Below are 25,551 nucleotides of genomic sequence, written 5' to 3' on the forward strand. Positions count from 1 at the left end.
GTCACTTCACAGAGTATTACTTACAGCTTTCAATTTCCAGGGTGCAGTTCTGTTCATCCAGAGGGTACCTCCTCAAGTCCATCATGCAGGCCGCAGTGGTAGTTATCCTATGACACGAGACACAATCACGTCAATGACACGTTAAATGTATGTCATTTAATTTAAAACAATGGGGGAAAAGGTTAACAGAGAGGTTAGGGTTTAGTTGCATGATATGATGAACCATCAGTGTTGCTACTCTCCAACCAAGACGAGTTTGTTTGTTTGTTGACAGGAGGAGAGAAATGCAGCAGTTCAATGATTCATGGCGGCTTTTAGGAGTTTATTATTATCAGCTCGTTTTTATCAATACTGCACTTTATATTAAGTTGGCCATTTCCTTTAACTTATTAAAACTTCTAAAGGTCATCAGATGGTGAGTCCACGTGGCAAAAGGGCAGAGAAACTATTGCCCTGTTGTATTAAAGAAAAAAAAAAATGTCTCCAGATCGTAAACTCGGAGCAGACAACGGAGGTTCTACCTATTTATGTGATCACTAACTGCTTTGACGTTATTTATTGCCACTTCCCAGTAATGTATTTCTGCCTGGTAGCTTTGTAATGGATGTATGCAGAGCAGTTTAATATTGATGGCCCAGAAATCCAACAGCCCTGTACAAATTATACATGTAAGGCTCTATGGCATTTAACTGATATTTGCAGCACATTTTAGCAATTTCAATTCCTCCGTTTATACCAGCTGCTATGTGTCCGTTTTATTAATTTTATTTCACTTGCTGACCTTCAGTATGAATGAAATATGGTTCATCTGTGCTCCGCATCTTTACGTAACATATGCTTCTGGTGGACTGGTATAGCAATGACTAGGGATGCACCAATTATTCGGCCACGGAATATATTCGTCCGAATATTGCAAAAAAAAAAAGCCACATTCGGCCTTAGGTTTAGTGAGTTAAAAGCAAGGCCGAATAGTAGCGTGTGACGCAATGACGCAAGCAAACAACTAGCAGTGAAAAGTGTGTGCGCGCTGCTGCACAACCAGAGCAGCAGCAGCAGCAGCTCCTCCTTTCCGCACACAAACACAGCCAGACTCTCTCCTTTCCGCTTACCGCTCTCCGTCGTCCGTCACCGCGTAAAAGTTGGAAGCCGTCCATTTCCACAACCGAGTCCGCTGTTAGCGCTGTGAGCCACAAATCTGTATCATCCCCATCGTTTCCTCCTTACACTACACCGGCTCTCGCTGCATAGACTGGTGTAGCATTAGCATGGAGTGCTAACAGCTGATGTGCGTGGCTCTAAGCAGTGACTCCCAACACGATCGGTAGAAGAAAAAGTAGTGCAGTTTGTATTCACATATATGGCAATAAAGAAAAATATATATTCTATATTAAACCACAGTGTTTGTTATACTGTAGTTGGAGAGGGAGGAGCTCAAGGGAGGGAGGAAACAGAACTTTTTCAACTTTGTCCCTCTGAATGAGGCTAAAGGGATGTATATCACTGCAGCTAAACCATTAGAAAGTGATTTTTTCATCACACCTCCCCTTTTAATGCACTTCAGCTTTTTTTTTTTTCAAATGAATGTTTTGTTTTATTTGAAGGGCTAATATTAATGAAAAACTTTGTTGTGCTTTTTTTTGAAAAGCAAAGGCTACTGGAATATTTAAAAATGTCAGAATAATCAATAAACATTTACTTTCTTTAAAAACATGTCTAAAAATTTATTCTAGGCTATTTATGCACTATTAAAAAATCTAGTAAAAAAAACTTAAAATCCACATTCGATATTCGGTATTTGGCCAAGCGTTTATGTTTTATTTGGCTTCGGCTTCAGCCACAAATTTTCATTTCGGTGCAACCCAAGAAATTACCAGTTGTATCCACATTACTCTGACTTTTTTCAAATTGGCGTGGTCATGGTGCATATAATGACAGATACACAGTAAATGGATTTAAAATATCAGCAGAACTTATTCATAAAATGGTGCAATAATGATGCACTGCTCCAAGGTACTAGCATGCTAATGGTAGAATCAGAATCAGAATAAAACTGTATTTATCCCCGAGGTGTAATCAGAAAGGCAAAGAGCGGCATATTAAAAAATGAAATAAAAACAGCACCAATAATAATAATCATACACACACACACACACACACACACACACACACACACACACACACACACACACACACACACACACACACACACACACACACACACACACACACACACACACACACACACACGCAGAGAACAAGGATGCTGTAAGGTCAACTGAATAACAAGGTGCCAAATGCTTATGTATAAGTTAAAATTTTAAACTCAATAATAATAATAATAATAATAATAATAATAATAATAAAATAAAATGTGGATATACAATACATAGGCAAACTGATTTTTATTATACATTTTCTTAGGTCAGCTGTAACCCAGTAGTATGTTAAGTACTACTACTTTTTTTTTTTTTTGTAACCTTTTATTTATTTATTTCAGACAAAAAACAACTTAATATCATAATAACTAAAATATAAAATAATGAAAAAATAATCCCTAAACTCCCATACATCCCATACAAAATATCAAAGGCTTTTCATGTCCTACTCCTACTACTGCTTTTTAATATACACCATATTAAGCACCATATTGTGCTGTTATCATCTATCCAACCTGAAGCACATGGCACCATGATTTATACGCACCAGTACAGTAGGTGGCGATATGCACTTATTCAAGTCGGTTGCAATACGCCAATAACAAAGAAACAAACTAATGGATTTCGATGTTGATAATCATTTAAGTATATGGCATTTTTAATGATAAACCCCATCAATGCCCTAAACAACAAAACTCTTAATTGTGTTTTAACTGTTTGAACATGCTAAAATGTAATACAATAAATAACTACCAACTATTATCCACAAAAAAAAGGAGCAATCATCTTTATTTTTGGAATGACACATTACTTTTCATAGGGGTGTTGCTATCCATCGATCCGGATCGATACATCATTGGTTGAACAACGATCCAATCGAATTGATGGAAATTAAACCATCGATTATCATCATCAGGGTACACATTTTTGTTAAAAATAAGGATTTTCATATGAATATCTGAAATGTTTCAGCAATAAAATTATCAAAAGATCATAATTGGTTGAAAAAAAAAAAATGCTTGCTGAAGAAATGTAACCAATAGGGATGTAACGATTCACTCAACTCCCGATACGATTCAATTCATGATACTGAGTTCCCGATACGATTCTCTCACAATTATATTATATTTTACAAAATGAGACTGTAGACAAATGACTGAAAAATATTCATTTTTTTTTTCAAAAAAAAAATTTCTGCACTATTTTCTTTTATCTTTCATTGTCAAAAACATTCCTTAATAAACTATGCAAAACAATGCAATTTAATTAAAAATAAATCCTGAATGAAATAAATAAACAAACAGTACAAATGAGGAAGAAGCCTATTCGTTTAAAATCTGACTGCATAATAGTTCCTTTTCTTTTTAAAAGTGCAACTGAAAATATATTTTGTGCCTTAACAAATGGACTTTAAAACAAATCCCATATCAAATAAATAATATAAATAAATAAACTATGGCTTTCATTCTCTCTCTCTTGTTTCTCCCTTTCCTCTCTTACTTTGGATCTCACGTGTTCTTTCTTTCTCACTTCTTTCCTTTTGTCAAGTGGGGAAGCCAAAATGCTTCCACACTTCTGATTTAAAACACGGTGGTGCGTCCTGAATTTCAAATTCAAAATACATACTGCTCTTTGCTGTAAGAATAAATAAATAAATATTTTATGTATTTATTTATTTTTTTCAAAGTACTGCGATTCAGTTATCGTATCAACAGAGTATCGATGTGAACCGTGACACCTTTGAATCGACTTTTAAGGCCCCTGAATTGAATGGAGGTAGACTTTTGTGATATCAGCAAATTTTCAACCGTTGTCCAAAGAAACTAGTGATTCACACGTCACTGTAATCATAGTTGGCATTAGGATTAAAATTATGCATGATAACGCAGTTCTATCTTCAGCGTTATCATTATGTTTTATTGCGGGCCAGAACCAATTGCCTTACTGTCCTCCAGGTATTGGTTGAAAATACCCGATTTGAACATTTGTCCACAGCTTTGCTTCAATAAAATGGTTTCTTTGTTGAAGGCCTAAGCATGTGGTCCGAGCATGTGCTTGGGCGGATGTCATGTTTATTCAACATGGAATTGTCCTATGTTGTGCTTTACAAAGGACTGGATAGATGGATTTATCAAACTGGTCATGGTGGTGTGAGCAGTTCTTTCTGAAGGTAATCAAAAAAGCTGATTTGGACGGAACGACACCCGAGCATGTGGAGGTTTCTGCGGCCATGATGGAAGGAGTTGCCGTGAAGGGTAAAGAAAATTAAATCTAAACAAAGTGTGTGACAGGTACATGTTTATTATTCATAATGACACGGAGCTGCATTTTGCTGCACAAGCACTAATTCACATAAACTGCATTCTGTCGTCTATAGATCCTTACTGCCTCTACTGAGAAGAGGAGCGGGTTTATAACTGGTACACGCTGTGAAGAGGCAACATCTGGCCTGAACACATTAACAAGGAAAGGTTACTCTACAATCACTACTCAGGTCAGGAGTACTGAAAAGGAAAAATAAAAACTATCAGCATATTTTTATGTAGAATTGGCGAGCATGTGGCTTCTCCAACTCATGATGTTTTTTATGAATTTCAGCAGGACAGAGTTGATCTACACAAGTGAGAAATTGTTTTATATCCCAAGAAAGAGTAATTGAAATATTACAAATGAACACATTTTTTTTTCTTACATTCCCCCATGCAGTTATGGGCCAATGAAAATAGTGAAAAAAAATATTTTTTTTCAGATTTCAAGAGACTGTCACCCAATAACCAATGCATATATGTAACTAATCATTAGTAATTTGAACAGTCTATGTACATAGCTCAAAGCTGATCAAATTACAGGGAGCTGAGACGTATACAAAGTTGTTTACTGAAGGCCCAAACATGTTCGAGTATGAAACTCCAACAAACTTTTCTCCAAATTTGAAGGGTTGGCATGTCCACCAGATAGGATATAAAGTAGGCTCGGGCCGATAATCAATAAATCAATTAACCGGACGATAAATGAAAATGAACTCAGTAAGTTTGACAGCCCTATGTAACGTGTTACCGCCCCAAAGTCACTTTTGACAGTAACTACTACTGTAACGCAATATTTTTCTAAAAAAATAACGCCGTTGCCGTTACAGTATGGTGTGTTTGCCCGTTACTTTGCTAGCTGCAGTGTACTTCCTATTTACAGTGGCACTACATATTTTTGCGGGATGCCGTGCCAAACACGGTAAAACAGTAGAAGAAGAAGCATTGTCAGCGTGTTTCTGTTTACATCACGTGCGCCAATCATGGCGCGTCAATGCGAGAGCAGGACGAGCTTCTCAGATTGGAAATACGCGCATTATTTTTGTCTCCAAAAGATGCATCAATGAAGCTAAGCTAACGCTGCGGCTGGATTTTAACGGACTGTGACTGTTATCCAGGGACAGGTCAGCCAAACTATTGCACGGTATGTTGCTGTAAATCTGCAGCCTGTCGCTGCTGCTGAGTCACTGCTAACAGCAGCTCATTAGCCTGATATGTTTAGCATTGTGTAGCTGAGAAAAATGCTGTGAATTAGTTTTCCAACATTTATTTTTATAAGCATTTTCAACAGCAGAATGTGCACCTGGAATACACACAGCTTACTTTACATTACTGTGCTAAGGCTTAAAAATTATTGTTTTAATTTTGGAGCAGCTGTTTTGTGCTTTATATGCACATCATTTATGGTTGTTTTATAGCAGTTGATCAACAGTAGATTATTATATAATTACAGCACTAATGTGAAGCTGTATGGACACAAATGACCCAAAATAAATTATACATTCTTTAATTCTAAGTAACTCAAAAGTTACTTTTTCCAGTAACGCATTACTTTTTGGTTTAAGTAATCAAAATAGTAACTGAGTTACTTTGTGAATGAAGTAACTAGTAACGGTAACTAGTTACTTTTTTCAGTAACTAGCACAACACTGCTTATATATTGGTATATGCAGGAGTATTTGGCGGCGCGCCTGTCGGCTGCAGAGGCTAGTGTTAGCAACGAATATTAAACAGCAGAAAACTCAGTCAGTTCTAATTAAATAATTTCTCAGTGAACTTGCAGCGTAATTACTCTAAAATAGTATACCACCGCCAGGCAATCTTAGATTTAGGTAAATCAAACAGTTATAGTCTGTTAGATGCGGCAACTCTGGACCTACTACGTAGCTTCGGATTGCTACGCCGGCAAAGTAAACTGAAAAGTAAATCTTTCAAGTCTTAAAATAAGTTGGTACTTTATAATCCCATCCGTCTCAATCCACTTTTATCAAGAACTTACACAAAGTCCCTCATCCAAATACAATGCTGCCTAAAAGTTGAGCATATATTTATTATTGTTTGCATGTACAATTTTGTATTTTTGTTGTTTAAAAAAAACAAAACAAAAAAAACAAGGTCTTCATTCTGCATACAAAATAAATATTATTTATTTATATCATATTATATGTTTTTGGAATGTGGGAGGAATGTTTTTTAATTTTCAATTTTTGAATGAGATCCACACCTGTGTATCTTAAACCTCTGGATGTTGTAGGGCTGTCATGGCTTAAAGGTGCAGTCCACAACTTTCAGATCCCTCTCTCCCCCTCCCTCCCCGCTGCTCTCTTGCCCTGCCTCCAAACTTTCCAAAGTCCCTCCCTCAGAGGAGCTAACAAGCGAACGTTAACCAGGCAGCAACATCACAGTAATATAGCATGCTCTGTTAAAAGCATATTACTGCAGCACTTCTCTCTCTCAATGTGCACACACCTCAGCAACAGCAACAACACAGTGTCACTTACAGCAGCCCACACGGCGGCTGCCGCACACACACAAACAACACATACACCACAGAGTTCTAGTGTAACAATTACAAATCAAACATAATGTAAATCAAGCAGCAGTAATTACCTTTCAAGCAGAAAAGTTGCTAATTCCATCTTCTACTCCTCCAGACCATACACTGTAAAAAAAAGACGGCGCTACAGCCCCGGGAAAGGGGCGGGGCCTGTGACCAACAGCTGTCAGACAGCCCATCAAACACAATCCTGGCTCTGATTGGTTCTTTTTGCTCGGTCGCGGTGCATTCTGGCAATCTGCCAAAGGCTGCAGGAGCAGCAGGGGGGACTCAATGAGCCTGGTTTTTTTTTTTTTTTACACAAACTACTAGTTTGATGTAAAGCTGTCCTTACATAGTGACAAAAAGTCACTTTTATGAGAGTTGCAGACTGCACCTTTAAGGCAGTGCCTGTGGAGTGGCAAACCACGGTGATGACAAAGCACTTTCCCTATAATGAATAAAACCAAATAAATGTCGTAGCAACATCTCACTGTAAGATACTGATGGGCCTTTTTTCAAAGTAAAGTGTAGTCATTGTTGAGAGAAAGCAGAGGTAATTTAAAAATACTGTAATCAAATCTTTGTTAAAAGCTGACAGAGTTTGAAGGTATTTCTACACCCTAATGGTGTTGTAGGCCATTTTCTTTTCCCATAATGGGGATTTCAGTTGAAATACCGAACAGTGAATTTTCACAAGTACATTATTTGATTATACGTACTTAGATATTTCAGAATAGCGCTAAATATTCAAGGAAAGTAGGCATGATGTCTGTGCAGCTTATTTAAAAAAAAAAAAACAAAAAAAAAAATTAAAAAAAACCATTTGTAAAACAGTTTAAAAATCGTGCTTCAAAATCAATTATCATTCACTTTTTTTTTTTTTTTATTACTGATGGCACTACTGCTTTGATAGTTTGCCTTTAGTTATATTTTGGTATGAATGCAAAACATTTTCCAGGAAGACTGTGAGCCCACTGCAAAGTTGGTTTTACTGTCCGGGCAATAACTTATCTTATTATTTATGTACTGCTATATGAAAGAAAAACCTGAAAAACATGAATTATCGGATCACAAGGATCAAATCTTTCATGTCTGTGTGTATTTCGGAACATTAATACCAACACATATCGGGTTAATAAATGTTAACTAAAATGCTTGAACTTGTATGCTTTATATTTTAGTCAACTATATCTGTAACAGATCTGGTAGACTAAAGTCTTAATGAAATGTAGTCAGTTATTTGATAAATGAAATTCTTCTGACTGAATTTTGACTAAACATTGGTTGCATTTTAGTCAAAAGATTACGACTAAATCTAAGTAAAATTCACTGTCAAAATTAACAGATGGTTGAATTGAGTCACAATGTGTCACATTGCACCTGATACTCAGACATATTTTTCATGTCTACTGTTTTTTACAAACGTGGCCTAAAATCTTTGAAATGTCCTTATGCCTAATAAAACGCATTATTTTGCACCATATTGGTTTAATTAACTTTTAAAAATGGTACAACTTTACCGTGTTAAAACCTGTATTCCATTAATCATTGACTGTTGAAGGACTCCCACAGAAAGAACTTCTATCCTTAGGGTTTGTGCGTCTTCAAATGTCCGTGTATACTCGCTAACTTCAGCCACCAGAGCGTCAGCCGCGCATTGAGCTCTTCTTCTCCGCTTCATTGTCTACTACCAAACCGCAGAGTTGGAACTGTCGCCCCCTGCGGTCATGGATTACTTTTCGGGTCACAACTGTTTTTGTTCTCTTTCGGTAAAAAAAAAAAAAAGGTCTACATCGACATCTTTAACATTTCCCGATTATTTAGAGCAACCAAAAACACAGCTAAACAAAAATCAATAACGTAATTTCAAGATGGCAGAATACAGTCTTTAAAACAGTAAAGTAGTCACATTTTCAAAAGGCAATAAAACGAAATCATGCATTTAGTTAGCCAAAGATCTTCTAATGAGGACATTTCAAAGATTTTAGGCCACATTTTTAAAAACAGTAGAGGATTCCTTAAGATGTAAATCGTTCTAATGTATGTTTGTGAGTTATGAATGTTATAGATTTTGATGGTATTAATCAGTGTCCAATAAACATTTTTGGGAACATGCTACTTCTGTTTGATTTATAATTGTACTTTTGCATCATCACACATCATGTGATGAGGAATTCCTCAGTCAGAGTGTGAGTACAGGAAGCCTCCATTAGCCTCATTGGGAGACACGGCCCTTTTGGCCTGCTTATCATTATCCTGTGAACCTAAACAGGATAAGATGGTGTAGAAGATGAATAGATGGAAGCTTGATAAAAAATAAGGGCTAAACTTCTGAATTCCAGTGCTTATAGGGCTCTATTCTCCCATGCACGTAAGTCAAAAAAGCTGCGCAGTGGTGCTGTTTTAGGCTGCGATCTATTCTCCCCTGTACTTAAGTCAGTCACTACGTGCCTCCATCCCAGTTATGCACTCTGGGTGGAGCAGCCCTGAAATGTGGGCGTTCCCATTCAAATCTGGCCTTGCGCGTATATACCCGTCACAAGTGACGTGGCTGGAGGCAAAAGCAGGAAACGCCGCTGGCTAAAGCATAGATATATATAAACACTAGATGACGCAAGTGGAATTCGCCATCGTAGCTCAACGGCGGCCATCTTACCTCAGAAAACTGACATTCTGATGCACTCTACGTTAGCTGTTGGAAGGTGAGTGATCAGCTTAAAGAAAAATGCCCTTAACTCAATGAAATATTGACGGATTTACAAAGTTTTGCCTTATTACAAACCTTATTATACGTATGTATGACATAGGATGCTTGTACATGTTGAAATTGTCACTTGCTATTTGAAAATTGGTCGAAAATTTAGCAAGTTAGGGTTATTTAAGTAGCACATGCACTATTCACATTGATGTAATGAGCGGGGCCAGCTGTATGAGGTAAGATGGCCGCCACATTGCTACGTTGCTCCCCCATTGTCTAAGAGCGCGGGTAAGTCATCTAGTGTTTATATATACTGTATCTATGGTGGTTTGCCTCCAGGCTAAGCCCCGCTCAACAAATTACGTCACAATGTTTACAAACAATCAAAAGGTCTATTCTATCATCTGCTTATTTTCCGCTTACGCTCTTCTGAACCTGGAATAAGTGCAGCGCCCCAAGAAGGTGAAGCATTATATTGCACTAGAAGTTTTGACTGAGTTACAATTTAAACCACATGGACTCATAATATTGCAGAAGAGAATCCCAGAAAGAATCTATCCAAAGTGACACTGTCACGCTGTCACGGGGGTGGGGGGAGTCATACAAGTACACCAAAGGATTGACCATCAGCATTTCTAATATGTTCACATTTACCAGTTCTAGATGGGACAAAATGTGTTACATTTAATTATACTTTATCCGTGCCGTCCACTCCTTGTCCTGGAAAGGGGGGGCGTCGCGGAGCTGATCAGCTGTGTGTGCCACGGTGCGCACGTCAGCTGCTGCAGCTCGGTAAATGAAACTCTGACAGACGTCAGACTGATTAAACTATTTTAACACTGTCTATAACGTATAGGCACAGTTTGATCACACTACAAGAGTAAATAACAAGTGAAACATTGATGATGATGATGATGATGATGATGACGACTAATGCGCGCTGATCATTTCTGAATGCAGAAATGTAAGAAGCTAATAAAATCAAGCTTTCCACACAAACAAACGTTAATCTGGCGTTAATATGAGGGGAAAAAAAGAGATATTTTTACTGTGGCTCAGACAGAAAATATTGTCCAATCCTCACACTGCAGTAATCTGATCAAATCCACCTGTTACATTGTTTATCAACGAAGGCGCTTCAAATTAAAGAGTGCGCTTGATCATTTTCACGGATTTCAATTCAATTTACAAGCGTTAGGAAAACTCCATGTTCCGTGATTTCTAGACAGCCCCAAAAGTAATGACATCATGGCCCAGTCCGCCTCCTTTTGCTTCAGAACACCTTCATTTACTGACTACGCACTTTTGGTTGATTTACGAGCGGTTGACGTGTCAGAAACCTGGCCTATAGTGACTTTACAGATCGCTCTCACCATCCCTGACGTGCTAGTGTGATATTAAATTTGCACACGTCCAAAAAAAAAAAAAAAGTCTGTAGGTGGATTCCTGAGACTTTAAGATAGCGTACACGAGCAGTACAACGTCTTCATCTCTGTGTGGTAGCTTGCTAACCAAAGAAGATCTATCAGAGGACTTGGATTAATAAACAGAAGAACATAAGAGAGCAGTTTTACAGGAAAAGGAAGCGGGGGAAAAAAAAACACAATCTGTCAAAAGATTAACACAACAAAGCCTCAATGCTCCCAGGACCAGGCTCACTATCAAACTGGCTCATCAGCTTGCTAACGATGATTCAGCCTCCATGCTTGCTGGCAACGGGAAAAAAAAAAAAAAAAAAAAAAAAAAAACCCAACCTGCTTTTTCTCCTGACTAACTTGTTTTATTGATGTTCAAAATGACTTTGTTTCCGATGCTGAAAGACAGCACTGCACCTCTCGCACTCCTCCCCTGCCTCCAGCCTTTCCTCCCTACAATGATGCAAAGCAAAGGGATTTGAATCAAGTTGCAAATAAATCACTAAAACACAATGATCTCCAACCCAAGAAGTGCTGGTCTACACCCACAACCTCAAGCTCTCTCTGTGCATTTATAAATACCACTGCCTTCTATATATCTACCTATTCACAGGTTTATGGGACTTTAAGACTGAGCTTTGCATTTTACCTTTTAGATATACAAACTGTGCTTACTGCTGAAAACTATAACAATCTAGGGGGAATGGTGCAATCTGTCTTGCAAATGTGATCAAATAAAGAGTGGAAGCTGCAAAACACCTGATCAGTAAATTAAAAATATAGTTGTTACACAATCAACATGTATCTAAATGATAACCAAAAAAAAAAAATATGAAAAAAAGCATTTTATGTACAAAAAAAAAAATCAGATTAAAACCACCATGACAAGAAAATGAGGAACAGAAGTGATTCACAGTGAGTGCAGAGAGCGCAGCACTATGTGCAGCAGTGTGAGTAATGGGATTGTCTGCAGTTTGTAACGCGCCGCGGCAGCAGCACAGGAGACAGATTCATAGGCGGCCTTTACGAGAAAAAAAACAAAAAACATTTAAGACAACAAAAAAAACCATATCTAGACAAGTCTTGAGAAGCACGACAGTCAGAGGAACTCAACAAAGAAGAATACAAACATATTTTATCTCTACAGCACTTTTGGCGTAGCCCAAAAAAATTCAACAAAGCCATTTAATCACATGCTTACAGGAAGCTTGTGAAGGTCCTGGAATCACTTCAGCATGTAGATTATGCACTTCTTCTAATTATTGTACACTGCTAAAAAAATGTCTAGAGGACAAATTCAAGGGCTCGACGCCATCTGTCACGTACAAACACACGCACGCACGCACACTCATTTTATACAAGGGGTAAATACAAACTAGTGATCCCACTGTCAAAGCAGAGGAATGTGGAATGTTTACAATGTGAATCTAGATCAGTCATTAAAGTCTAGTCCACACACGTCAAATTAGGTTACAATTAATGTTCCAGAATAATTTAAACCCAGATATCCAACCCATAATTCTGAGTTCGAAAAATACTGATCCAAATGTTACACTATAATTCCTACCAGTAATTCCTGGATTAAAAAAGGTTATCCAGACTGGCTTCTCAAAAATAAACAAATATGAAAAAATGATCCCATGATCTGTCTCCCTCCAAAGAACCATAAATCCCATCTGTAACAGATCCAACCCTCCTCTTTTCTCTGGACTTGGGACCGGCATTGGGGACCCAAAAGAGACACTGTGGTATAGTTTAGATGTTTTCTGGTTTTTTTTTCATTTTTGTTTTAGTTTCTAACCTTACGATTATAATAAGTCATAGTATAACGTGGACATTATTTGTGAGAACATTATGGTAACTAGCTTACATTGTTTTGCTTTTGTTTTTTTTTTGCAGACCCCCTTCCGCAGTTGGTATACTGGCTCACAGTAGGTCATCTTCAACATGGTCAAGGCTTTCCATGATTTATATGAGTAAGCAGCTGATGAGCCAAAAACCTGCAGAACATTATTAGGCAGTTTCTGCTCATAGCAAAGCCTCACTAACCTTGCTTGCAAGATGGATTCTCCTGGTGTTCACAAACACCTGAATCCATCTTGTGCTGCTCCAGCCCTTACCTTCCGTAAGCGAACCAAACCGGTTCGAACCAATCGCGAGGCAGTGTTGTGGTTTAGGGTGGAATATTCGGGTGTGACGAAGGCAGAAGCAAAATAGAAAGATGTCGATGCAGGAGGATGAACGTGTGGAAGCTGCTATAAACTCAGTTTTAAAAGAATCCAGCATTTACTTTTTGAAAGAGCAACAGCGATAGGCGCTTTGTGCAATTTTGGACGGTAAAGACGTATGTTTTCACCAGCGGAGCCTTGTTGTCGTTGTTGTAGCCATAGCAGCGTCTCTGCCGTGTGATTGGTTAAAACAAATCATGGTGGACAGGCGCTTCGCCCAAACAGCTTCAAGCATTCTGTTCATGTCCCTCCCTGGTTCTGGAAGGATTCGCCTGACACAGACCCAGATTGATGTGGAGAACTTGAGTTAGAGGGAGGGCTACACATCAATCTGGCTCTTGCCAGGTTAAAGCCTCACCAGTGAGTAACAGAACACATCGGACACACAAGATGGAGTTAAGAGTCAGGAAGGACATTGGATTTCTAAGATAGCTTTTTAACATACTCATCTAGCTGAACAATCTCTGGACTTCAGCATTGGAGTGTGGCAGAACAACACAGTGGTTTTGGTTTCTCTCGCCATTGCTGGACAATCTTGTCCTTCTCTGAAGGAGAGAAACCAAGGAGCTTGGCTACTTTTTCCATTTCTCTCAGACTCTTACTGTATTTTAGAGTTTCATCTACATTGAAAACCGAGACACTCCGCAATGCCTCAATGTTGTTCATCAGTCTCACCCTCATCTCATTAGTGAGGGAGAAGTTGGCAACATTGTTTACCCTATGTGAAGTATGTCGGTTTTATTGGTGCACTGATAGTTATTGGTCCCAGAATGTATTTAGCAATAGTAATAATAATAATAATAATAATAATAATAATAATAATAATAATAATAATAATAATAATAATAATAATAATAATAATAAATGTCTTCTGACTGTATTAAAAAAAAACAAATTTCTGTTAGCGCCAATGTAAACACAATGCAGCCTTGAATTAGCTCACAAGGTGGATTGATTCACAGTCTTTGTGTCCTTTTGCTTTACATTACAGGTTGATGTGTACATTATTACGTCAAAGTACCGGTATATATATTTTTTAACCCTTGTCTGCATATGCTATCAAAGGCTAACAATATATGTAGTGCAATATTCAGATAGTTATGCATGTTTTATTCTTGCTAAGAGAAAAAAGTGATGTAAATATACATCTCTTTTATTGCTTTGATGTGACCATCACCAGCCATCCCTAAGGTGGTGTAAGCATAAGCTTTATTAGATGGAAATATATAAAAACAGAGGGCAGTGTTACACCCTAGTGAGGGGGAAAGAAACAGGCGAGAGGGAGTCAGGGTGGGACATTAGAAAGAAGGATTGAAGTTAAGCTATTTTGGTTGTGCTGACAGTATAATATGACGTTGCATATCCAGAAAAGCTGGTCAAGGCTTTTGCTGCGTCATTACAACCAGAACCGTATAGAGAGAGAGTTGCGACAAATCTGTTCACTCCAAAGGTTTTTTTTTTTTTTTTACAGCAATGGCGGGCCATAGAGCCTCACAATTATTTCCCAGAAGTGAGCAGATGACTGTTGCAGCGCAATGAAGCTAGTGCGGATTAGACAGTTTGTGATGCACTTTTGAATGGTAAGATGTTCAAATAATCATATTATTATTATTGATATTATTATTATTATTATTGATATTATTATTATTATTATTATTATTATTATTATTATTATCAGCGTATCTAATAACTTCCAAGAACAAATTGAGTCTACACGAATCACGTGATGGTCAAGCATTTCGAACTTCCGTTGTCGCAACTCTCTCTCTCTATACTGCTCTGATTCGGACCGGTGTTTAATCATTTCTTTGGTTATTCTGTTTTAAAACCAAATCAAAATAACAAATAAATGGTGTGGTTATTTTGTTTTACTGACTTAAAACCAAAACAGACTTACAGAAAAATCAAAAACCAGACAAGCAGCGTTTTTCCGTTGTATATTTTCAGGAAACTAGGATGAAAGTTTCATGTTTTAAGCTGACCACACAGAGGGGACCCACAGATGGGGGCGACTTTTACTCTCAAACAAAAAAAGGAGCAACGCATAACAAGTCACATTACTGATGAACTGGTGAATTTAATTGTTATTAATCGGCAAAAACAGAAAATGCCATTTTCGGCCGAAAGTCTTCGGTGCATCACTAATTCACACGGTTATGGAGGATTTTGACGTTCACGAACAAACGGAATAATATGAACGATGGGAACGGAGTCGCAGTTGTGAGCCGTTCTTTATTCATTTTTTTTTTTATTGCTGTGTTTCACACAGATACGAACACAAGCTCCTCATTTGTTACTCCACCGAGTACGACACAGAACAGACACGAATCACAGCATGGTACAGATGCGGTGCTTATCTAACGTGCAATTAACAAACACATGGCGTTTTTATTGTGGACTTTTCGGTGTGGAATGAATAATACAAGTGAAGGTAGCCTTACTTACACACGCAGGCACACACACACACACACAGACAGACACACACACACACACTAAAATGCTAAAAGCAACCTCTTCTGTATTTGAAGACGTTAAAGAAATGGCCGGATGCTGGTGTCCCTATAGCAACAGCCTCGGCTTTCTCTTTCATGCATGAAACCAGCAGAGTTGCAAATGTAGGTGTAATAGCCTTTTTCTCTCTCCCAGAATCCCATTTATAAAAACAGTGTTGGTACTTCTTTGGCTCCGGAGGAACCTTCATGTGGCGAGTAATGCTGACAGGAGCAGCTGGAAATGTTTATTCACATCAGATGGTGCAGAGGAACTTCGGTAGCATCGACGCATTAAACTCTCTCGTGTCTCCACCGGTTTTTTTAGGCAGCAGCACAAATGTCCCCATCTTATACACACATTTGAAAACTACAATCCAATGAGCTATTTAAAATATTGTGTACAGCTATTGAAGAAGCTGTACAAAGATGAAATCAAAGTAAAGGTTGCACAAATAAGAATGATCTGATCTGACGGTGCCTTTTTATAACGTAACGATAATTATGACGGCTACTGCCTTGGTGAACGGGACATGCAAGAACAGATTGTACCTGTCTGGTCAGAAACTAAAATTAGCTTGCAGCGCCTGTGCCAAATAGGCTCAGATGATACAATAATCTGATTTCATTATATATTTTTTGGCACTTTTGCCTGAGTGAAACAAAGTATCTTGTTGGCTAATGATAGATTTGTATAAAGACATAAAAAGAAGAAAGGATTACAAAAACTTCAGCCATCACGTCTCCACTCATGTCAGCACCGATTTGGTCACTCAGACTTTTGGAATACTCAATATTGCATTAATAATTCATTTTTTTTTTTAATGATCTCAACCTTACGCATCTATCTTTCTCCTATTTATGGAACAAAACAGCTTTTATGCCTCTATCAAACTACTTCAGCAACATGTTTTCTGAAAGGCAGCCATCCAATTTGGGTTTAAGAACGATTTGATACTTCTTAAACTCTCACAGAGCCTGTGGGAATTTTCCTTTGATGGATGACTGTGCATATTGGCTGAAGACTGATTTGTCACAGTAATCTTGGTCATAGGTTCAAGACATTTTCGAGGCTTTTCTGGGTTAATGAACCTTCCACTGAAACACAAGTGCAATACAGTGTTGAATCCGTGTACCATTCGTTCTTTGGTTATTCTGTTTTAAAACCAAATCAAAATAACAAATAAATGGTGTGGTTATTTTGTTTTACTGACTTAAAAACCAAAAAATTATTACAGAAAAATCTAAAACCAGACAAGCAGCGTTTTTCCGTTGAATATTTTCAAGAAACTAGGATGAAAGTTTCATGTTTTAAGCTCACCACACAGAGGGGACCCACAGGCGGGGGCGACTTTTACTCTCGAACAAAAAAAGGAGCAACGCATAACAAGTCACATTACTGATGAACTGGTGAATTTAATTGTTATTAATACATAAATAAAAATTAAAAAAAACAATGGATGTTACGAAAAGCATGTAAATGATGGTGTAATGAACCAACTGGTGATCTTTGTTTCTTGTGATCAACTTCTGTGTGTGTTGAGAGCAGGCCATTAGTGGCTAGCAGTATTATAACATGCAAAAAATATATTTTTACTGCTCTCAAAAAAGCTGTGTAATTGTTTTGGCAAAAGTGTCAAATTGTAGAAGTTCTAACATCTATTCATGACACCAGCCTCAGATAGTGAGTCAGCTATTTATTTGGATACTATTTGGACCGTCCTGTTTGCTCTGACACAACGTGACGTGCTTAAGGTCTCACTCTAATTTTCCCATAAATATCCAAAAATTTCAAAAACAGGACAAGATTTCGCCATTAATATTTTAATTTTAAAACAGAAAAAAGGTTTCTGCATTTCTGTTTTGGTTTTAAGTCAGTAAAACAAAATAACCACACCTTTTGTTTGTTATTTTAATTCGGTTTTAAAATGGAATAACCAATAAAATGAAGGGTACACAAATTGTATTTTTTTTTTTTTTTAATAAGCCGAGCCCTAACTATTTATCTTGCCTGTTTATTAATATAGTCTTATCTCTCCTCCTGCTGCGAAATACGCAGTTATGGTAAAGCCAAACAGACCGGACAGGTCACTGGATTGTCTGGTACGAGTGGCCCTGACGTGAGTTCCATCACATGAAGATATTCTCACTATTTCTCTTCGGTCAAGGACAAAGAAAAGAACATTGCAGTTTGACTCAAAGGTCCTATCCACAACTAGAAGCTAAAGGAGACCCGACGGACACATCCAAAGTTATTTAAGCCACTCAATCCACACAACAGCTGCTGGATTTCAATTGTGGGACTGTTAACTAGAGACAGCTTGACAAATGCACAGTAAGAGGGATAAAACAAGCAGCTTATTTCTACAGTGGAGTCTACCTCGCATCATACAATGTCCAGGCAGTACGTGGCAAATGAAACATAAATTGTGGAACCTACTAATGATAACGATATGATGTGTAGTGAATACAAATGAAAGGAAACTGTCAAGTTGATCAACAGGTTGTATTAGTGACAGTTAAAAAATGAAGACGAGAGGGGCAATAGTCAATTACCTTCTTCTCACTGTAATTTTTTAATCTATTTGCCATACAAGAACAAGAATTTGCTTTTCGTTTTAGTTTGTTCCCTGTATTCCCCTTGATATCAGAATGAAGTAAAAACACTTCTATTCTTCCATATACGTGACTCCACATCCTACAATGCAATTTGCAAAAATGTGAACAAACTGAGGTTTAGGATGGCTACAAAAGCAGAAATTTTCACCTGTTTCCTTTCTTTTTCGAGTAAATTATGTTGGATTCATTGATACACAAACTATGATTTTATCTAATAACAAACTATCCTGGGTAGAGGGTTTAAGTAATCATTACAGTAATTTAGTTACTGTATTTAGAGACGTAACGGTAATTAATACATGATATCACATTGTTAACATTGGTTTTGCGTGGAGGAAAAAAGACTCCACAGCATCAGAACCAAAACAACAAGGCTCCATCTAGGACTGATGAAAAATAATGCTGCGTTCACACTGAATGCGTCTTCTGCGGCACCGCACGAAACGTTCCGCAGGTTTTGCAGGATCAAAAATGTCCCCATTCGCTTCATATGCGCGTTTGAAGCAAAGCACCGCCCACCAGCAACACACATGAGTTTCACTGCCTGCTGAAGCGAGGAGCTGCGCTCCTTTTTCTCTTCTCATAAACATAAACCACCAGTGAAAAAAGACGGTGTGATTAGCGGCTAATGCTATCCTAGCTCAGTGCCCACTTTCAAAGATGAAAACTACAGAGAGAACTTTTACCTGCTACTACCACCTCCTCGCTGATTCTCCTCCACGCCTAATCCTTCCTAGTCCAGTCCTGGTTATAAAGGTTGTGTCATACAGCTTCAGGTGGTCACACACAGCTTCTACTCCATGGTTGAATCCGTGAACAGACCGGAGTCCGTGTACGGCCTGATGTCATCGTCAACAAAGAATCTGATTGGCTTTTTTCATGCGAAACAGTTCAATATTTTCAACTGTGTTCTCTAGTAGCAAACTGCTTCTCTCGTCTCCTTTTTCGGCATGTACAAAAAAAAAAAAAATGTAAAAAAAAAAAAAAAAAAGTGAATTTAACCATGTCGGAAATAAACTGAATAAATAAAAAATAAATAACTTTTGCGAATGTGCAGATATGCATAAAATTGGGAGCGCGCTCACATGGCCAACGCTCTTGAAGTGCGAATCGGACCTCACCGCCGCACAGGAAATATTTCGCATCTGAGACGCATCCATCCACTGACTTTGTATGCAATCTGGACATACGGACATTTCGTGACGCATCCGGTGTGAACAAAGCAAAGCTCTTATACTGCTACACATTCACATCATCTTCATCGTCCTGTGTGTGTCTTCTGATTTTGTATTACTAGTACAGTGCCCGTCGGAAGTATGTATTCATGTGGGAGCGGCATCAGCCGCCGTGTGCACCTACTCCTCACATCAGGTTGAAATGCGTGTGTCTCCCTCACGTCCAATGCGTAAGACTTGAGAGCTTTGCTAGTATATCAGTGAGAGTGTGCGGCTGCTCAGACGTCCCTCCCCCCTCTCCGGTCTAACCATCCGTCCGGTGTAACCCACGTTTTTTTCTCCACACACACACACAAACACACACACGCACACGCACACACACACAGACGATCCTTGCTTTAATAGAAGGCTACCTGTGTCATCTTTCACTTTTTATTATTTATTATTATTATTATTTATTTATTAGAGTATGCTGGTGGCCTTGAGGCGCAAATTTAGTTTTTACATGTTCTTGTGCGGAAATGACAATAAAAACCTGGAAAGGTTCTAAGTCATCAAGGTACCAGTACTTCTGTTTGTGTATTCCAGAACTAAAGAGGCCTCTTGAATGAAAGGTGTAATGACTTCAAATAAAACAAGGTATAGATGCCTTTCTTGATTTATAATTTTTTTTTAGGATTATTCGTCTTTTTGGGAAAAAAGACACAATATGGCTACTGCAAGCTTCTTACCTCAACCCATATAACACGGTGCCATCCGGGTGCAGTCGAATCATTCGGTTTTTTACTGTGACCCCGTGAAGAAAGGACTTCTTGTCGTTAAGGAAATACGTGTCAGGGAGCCAAAGCTGGTCTGCCACACGGTTATCCAGCGTCAGGTTGAGGTTCAGCTCACCGTAGGCCAAACGTTTATCTCGCCAACTCTGCTGGAAATACATTGTGATGGTATAGTCCTGGGAAAGAGGAAAGAAACACATATACATTTGAACTTTGTTTGAAAATCATGTCTGTTTTTTTTTTGCCTCTGTCCATTGTCAGATAAGTACTTTTTCTCTTTTATTTTCTGTGTTTTTCATGTGCTGGCCTTATGATAAAAATAGCTATACGGTTCTGTCTGACATCCTTAGCGAGATTGCAGAAATGATCCAACTGGTAGCACACATAAAACAAAGTACCATCAGAGATAGGTTACTTATTAGAGAAAAATAGGTTCAGTAATGTCCCGCACGTCAGCACTGAAAATAACATAAAAGCAAAGCTGTGCACAAAAGAGGATATGGATTAAATCTTTTCAGGAGCGCATAAAAGGAAAGAAAGAAAAACACTTTGATAAGACTGATAGAAAACTACAACTAAGCCTTAATTAGAATCAGAATCAGAATCAGAAAGGAATTTATTCGCCAGGTACAGTTTCAAAAAATAGCACAAGGAATTTAACTTGGTAGTTGGAGCGAAGAACACACATCAACACACCGAGGTGGCCAAAAAATGTTAAAGACATAAAGAATATGAAAATATGAAATGTTTCATTTATTCATCTATCCATTTTCTGATCCGCTTGCTCCTTGTTTCAGGGTCACGTGGAATATTTTAAATATTGTAATTTAAATGTATTTTAAATATTGTAATTTAAATGTATTCTAAACATTGTAATTTCAATGTATTTTAAATATTGTAATTTAAATGTATTTTAAACATTGTAATTTAAATGTATTTTAAATATTGCAATTTAAATGTATTTTAATTATTGTAATTTAAATGTATTTTGAATATTGTAATTTAAATGTATTTTAAACATTGTAATATAAATGTATTTTAAATATTGTAATTTAAATGCATTCTAAATATTTTAATTTAAATGTATTTTAAATATTGTAATTTTAATGTATCTTAAATATTGTAATTTAAATGTGTTTTAAAGATTGGAATTTAAATGTATTTTAAACATTGTAATTTAAATGCATTTTAAATATTGTAATTTAAATGCATTTTAAATATTGTAATTTTAATGTATTTTAAATATTGTAATTTAAATGTGCTTCAAAGATTGGAATTTAATTGTATTTTAAACATTGTAATTTAAATGTATTTTAAATATTGTAATTTAATTGTATTTTAAATATTGTAATTTCAATGTATTTTAAACATTGTCATTTAAATGTATTTTAAATATTGTAATTGAAATCTATTTTAAACATTGTAATTTAAATGCATTTTAAACAATGTAATTTAAATGTATCTTAAATATTGTAATATTTAAGTATTTTAAATGTTCTATTAAATGTACCCTCAGCAGGGTCCTTGAGGGTGCATGGGAGTTTGCCCAACCAGTCCACATGTGCTTTGTGAGTAGATACAATATGGTCGGACTCATCAAAAAATTAAAATATGGTTTTTGTAAAAATGCAATTACTTTTGGGTTCAGTTTTCCAACATATCTTTAGAGAATTGAAATTATTGCTGTAATCTAGTGTAGTGTGAATGCATCTTAAAGGGTACATGTATGGAAAGATACAGTATATAAGATAAAAAGTGTTTCATGTATTACCAATAAACTAAATTTGTGGATATTTATTTAAAAAAACAACAACAATATATAAATACTTTTTATGCACAATTTTAAACCTGAAAATACAACCCAAAGGGAGAAACCAGCCATATTCATGTGACTTTAAGTCTTTGATTCCTATGCAGTTTAGACATGGGCTCATACCTGATTTCTTTGATTTTTCTACTTGAATTCCTTTGATATTGTTTTATTTATTACCGGCTTTCGTCTACTCCTGGCTGCTTTTCAATGACTTTTAAAGAACGTTACCAGACTAAACATCTCGTATTATGATCTTGGATAGAAGTTGCAATTAAAATTCACAACAGGTACCTTTTAACACAGATTATGGGCCCTTAATGTTCAGACCTTCCAAGATGATTCATCAAGCTAACAGTTATTGATTACGACTATTATTGACGACCTATTGAGACTTGGACTCACCATGTTTACTTCCGAGATGGAGTCGATACTTGCTATGTTGATGCTCATACCTACGATGACTGGAGGGCCTGTGGGAGAAAGAGGGAAGATTATATTACCAACAAAGTAGAAAACAAGACCCTTTATGGAATTATGGTGAGCATTTTCCCTGGATTTCTTTTAATTCCACAACAATCTGATCTTGAATCTGACAAACTAAACTTCCTCTACATTTTAGAGGAATCTCATTCATTGGTCAGCCAAACACTGGTTGAGTTAAAAGGCTACCATCAGCAACATTTGCACCATTGCACATTTATCTCCTCTGTGGTTTTTCAATAAAAATCAATGCCTACATACGGTACATATATAGTATGCCAACCAGCATTGAGAGTGTATGCAAAGTTCAATGTAAACCTTGTGGAACACAACAGACAAGCTGCACTCATCCATGCTAATTTTCCAGCCTTGCGAATCATGTTCAGGAACAAGAAGAGCAAACCAAGCCTCATTTACATGATCACAGGACATGTTGTAGACATGTAAACAGTGATACACATTGACTTTCTTACATGTACAATAAACACTTAACCCACTTTAATATGCAGACATCTTTAGGTTAACATGGAATATCCATTCATTGTTCCCATGCAAGTACATTACAGCACAATGACTTTATCCAACCGACTTCAGCAGCTGTGAATGCCTTGTCTGCGGTCATTAACAGGGAGACACACGTACGCCCACTGTACCACATTGTCTCAAATTCAGGAAACGCATGAATTATTCAACGGCAAAATGCATACTTAACATCTGCATGCTTGCAATATACTTTGAATAACTGTCATAATTAATAAACACGTGTGAGGGTATTCCTTGATCCTTTGCCTCATAGAGCTTTTGATTGTGTTGCCTTTATTTGGATTAGGTTTTAACATTTTATTACAAATATAAGCATCATCCTGCCTGGATGTGACAATGACAGATGCATATCAGCAAAGACAGTGTATACATTTATTTTCTTTATCTTTGCTTGATCCCACTTTTTGCATTACTCTTACTTTTGCAGTGGCCTTTGGAAGATAAAAGATTTATTGCCATAGATCCTCAATGTTTAACAAAAAAATCATTTTTTTCTCTGTGAAAAAAGAAAAAAAGTTTCCCCAAAACGTTTCACTTTTACTTTGATAGATCTGGTGCTAAAATATGAACTGCTGATTCAGAAAACAGGAATGGTGCAATGATTGGTTCACAGGACCGAGCTGCATCAGTATATTCTGATAATGTTTAAGGGTTTTATGAGGGAAATGAAATTTCCACTGGAGTCATAAACAACTCGAGACCAACTGTATGACAGTGTATTTTGCACTGCGCTATATTATGGGAAATAGAACCAAACCTAGCTGGCCTGTAATAAGAAATACCAAGTGTAACAGGTGGAAAAACGCTGTTTTAAAAAAAGTTTGTTGACATATGTACCCCTAAAATATCTTTTACATCTAATTGCTGTGAAGTAGTTTTGTTAAACATGAAAAAAGTAAACAAAAGTATCCTAGTTTGACTTAGGTGTAGACATTTCTACTAGTGCACATTGTATTTTTTTGTCTAGGTTAGTTGAGTTTGTTTACTATGTTTTTTACACCAATCTCACAAACTGAGAAAGAATGTTAAACTAACAAAGATCAGGCATTGTCATAACTTTATGTGGGTTGTATCCTTCTGTCATTTAGTGACATACTGTAATTGAGGCTTCAAAATAACTCGCTAATACATTTCAACACCAAAAGCAAGTGTCATCAGCAAGGGTTTGTAATTTGGTGATAATAATGTAAAACTGCTTTAACTTTTCCGACTAGAGCCACTAACCATAGGTGACTCACATATGATAGGGTGATGTACTTCTTGGGTCAGATTATAGAACATCCACACATTAGACAAAGTTCTTCTTTTTTGACCATGTGCATATTTATTTGGTGTAACTCTTCTTAAAAGACAAATTTCAATGAAAGACAAACTATCCTGAAAAGCTGATCCCTCTTAGATTCACTCCAGCGACTCGGCACCATTAATGGAGTTTAGACTACGGGCAGACACCCAGAAATAAGATGAGGAGAGTTCTAGTGGTCAAAGCAAGTGGGTAAAAGCACGCGGAACGTCCGCCTTCTCTTTCAACAATGGAACAGCAACAGATCGGCATGCTTTTGGTGGTTTTGGGTGTTCCTTTGGTGCTCACACCAAACGATATGATCACAAGAAGCTTTCCAAGATGAAAAACAGGCAAAATGACGAGATATCCAGCAAATTCTGTACAAAAAAAAAAAAAAAAAAACGAATGCAGAGACAGAGATGGAGAGAGAGAACAACCTCACATTGTTTTTACGGTAACGCAAAGCCAGTTATAGCTAAAACCTTTACAACAGCGTCAGTGGGATATATCACATAACCCAAGGAAAGAAAGGGTTGTCCTTTGAGCTTAATATACGTAAGCACTATGTGTCATTTCACCCAATTTATTCATGCTTCTGTATTTAGTAGCAACTGGAGCAGCTAGAAAACACTCTGACTTTTCAGAATCATTTGGGCCCAACCACACCCCACATGTTGGTGAGACCTGGTATGACATGGAGTGGCAAAACAATGGACGTGTGGGACATTCTGTGGCCAAGTTTTATGTGACCCTATCTCTGTTCCATTTAGAGTTTGGATCCATATCTCACCTGCTTGGTGAGAAAACTAAATCTGAGGCTGATCTTAGTAATATTGTCCAGGGTTTTAGGTTCAAATGGGGATTTTCACAGGTTTAAGGTGCAATGGATGAGACACATTGGCATCCTGGCCCCTGTGTAGCATTCAGCATAATATTACAACAAGAAAGGGTCTCGGCAGTCCTGCTATTAGCAGTTGTGGACCACAGTTTAAAAATCTTGACTGATAAATGTTGGCTGGCCAGGCAAGG

The 25,551-nt window shown here is 37.3% G+C and overlaps 1 protein-coding gene across 2 annotated transcripts in view; it reads right to left on the reverse strand.

Annotated features, from left to right (window-relative positions):
- Positions 1-25,551, reverse strand: part of gabrb4 (gamma-aminobutyric acid type A receptor subunit beta4) — an 85,308-nt gene that overhangs the window by 16,674 nt on the left and 43,083 nt on the right. For both annotated transcript variants that reach the window (XM_028466974.1, XM_028466973.1), the window contains exons 3-5: positions 22,617-22,684; positions 20,357-20,577; positions 25-107 (exon numbers count right to left, since the gene is read on the reverse strand). In XM_028466974.1, the coding sequence (XP_028322775.1) occupies positions 25-107; positions 20,357-20,577; positions 22,617-22,684 (372 nt within the window). The remainder of the gene's footprint in view (positions 1-24; positions 108-20,356; positions 20,578-22,616; positions 22,685-25,551) is intronic.

The sequence above is a fragment of the Gouania willdenowi genome, chromosome 14 (assembly GCF_900634775.1).
Source record: "Gouania willdenowi chromosome 14, fGouWil2.1, whole genome shotgun sequence".
NCBI classification, from domain to species: domain Eukaryota; kingdom Metazoa; phylum Chordata; class Actinopteri; order Blenniiformes; family Gobiesocidae; genus Gouania; species Gouania willdenowi.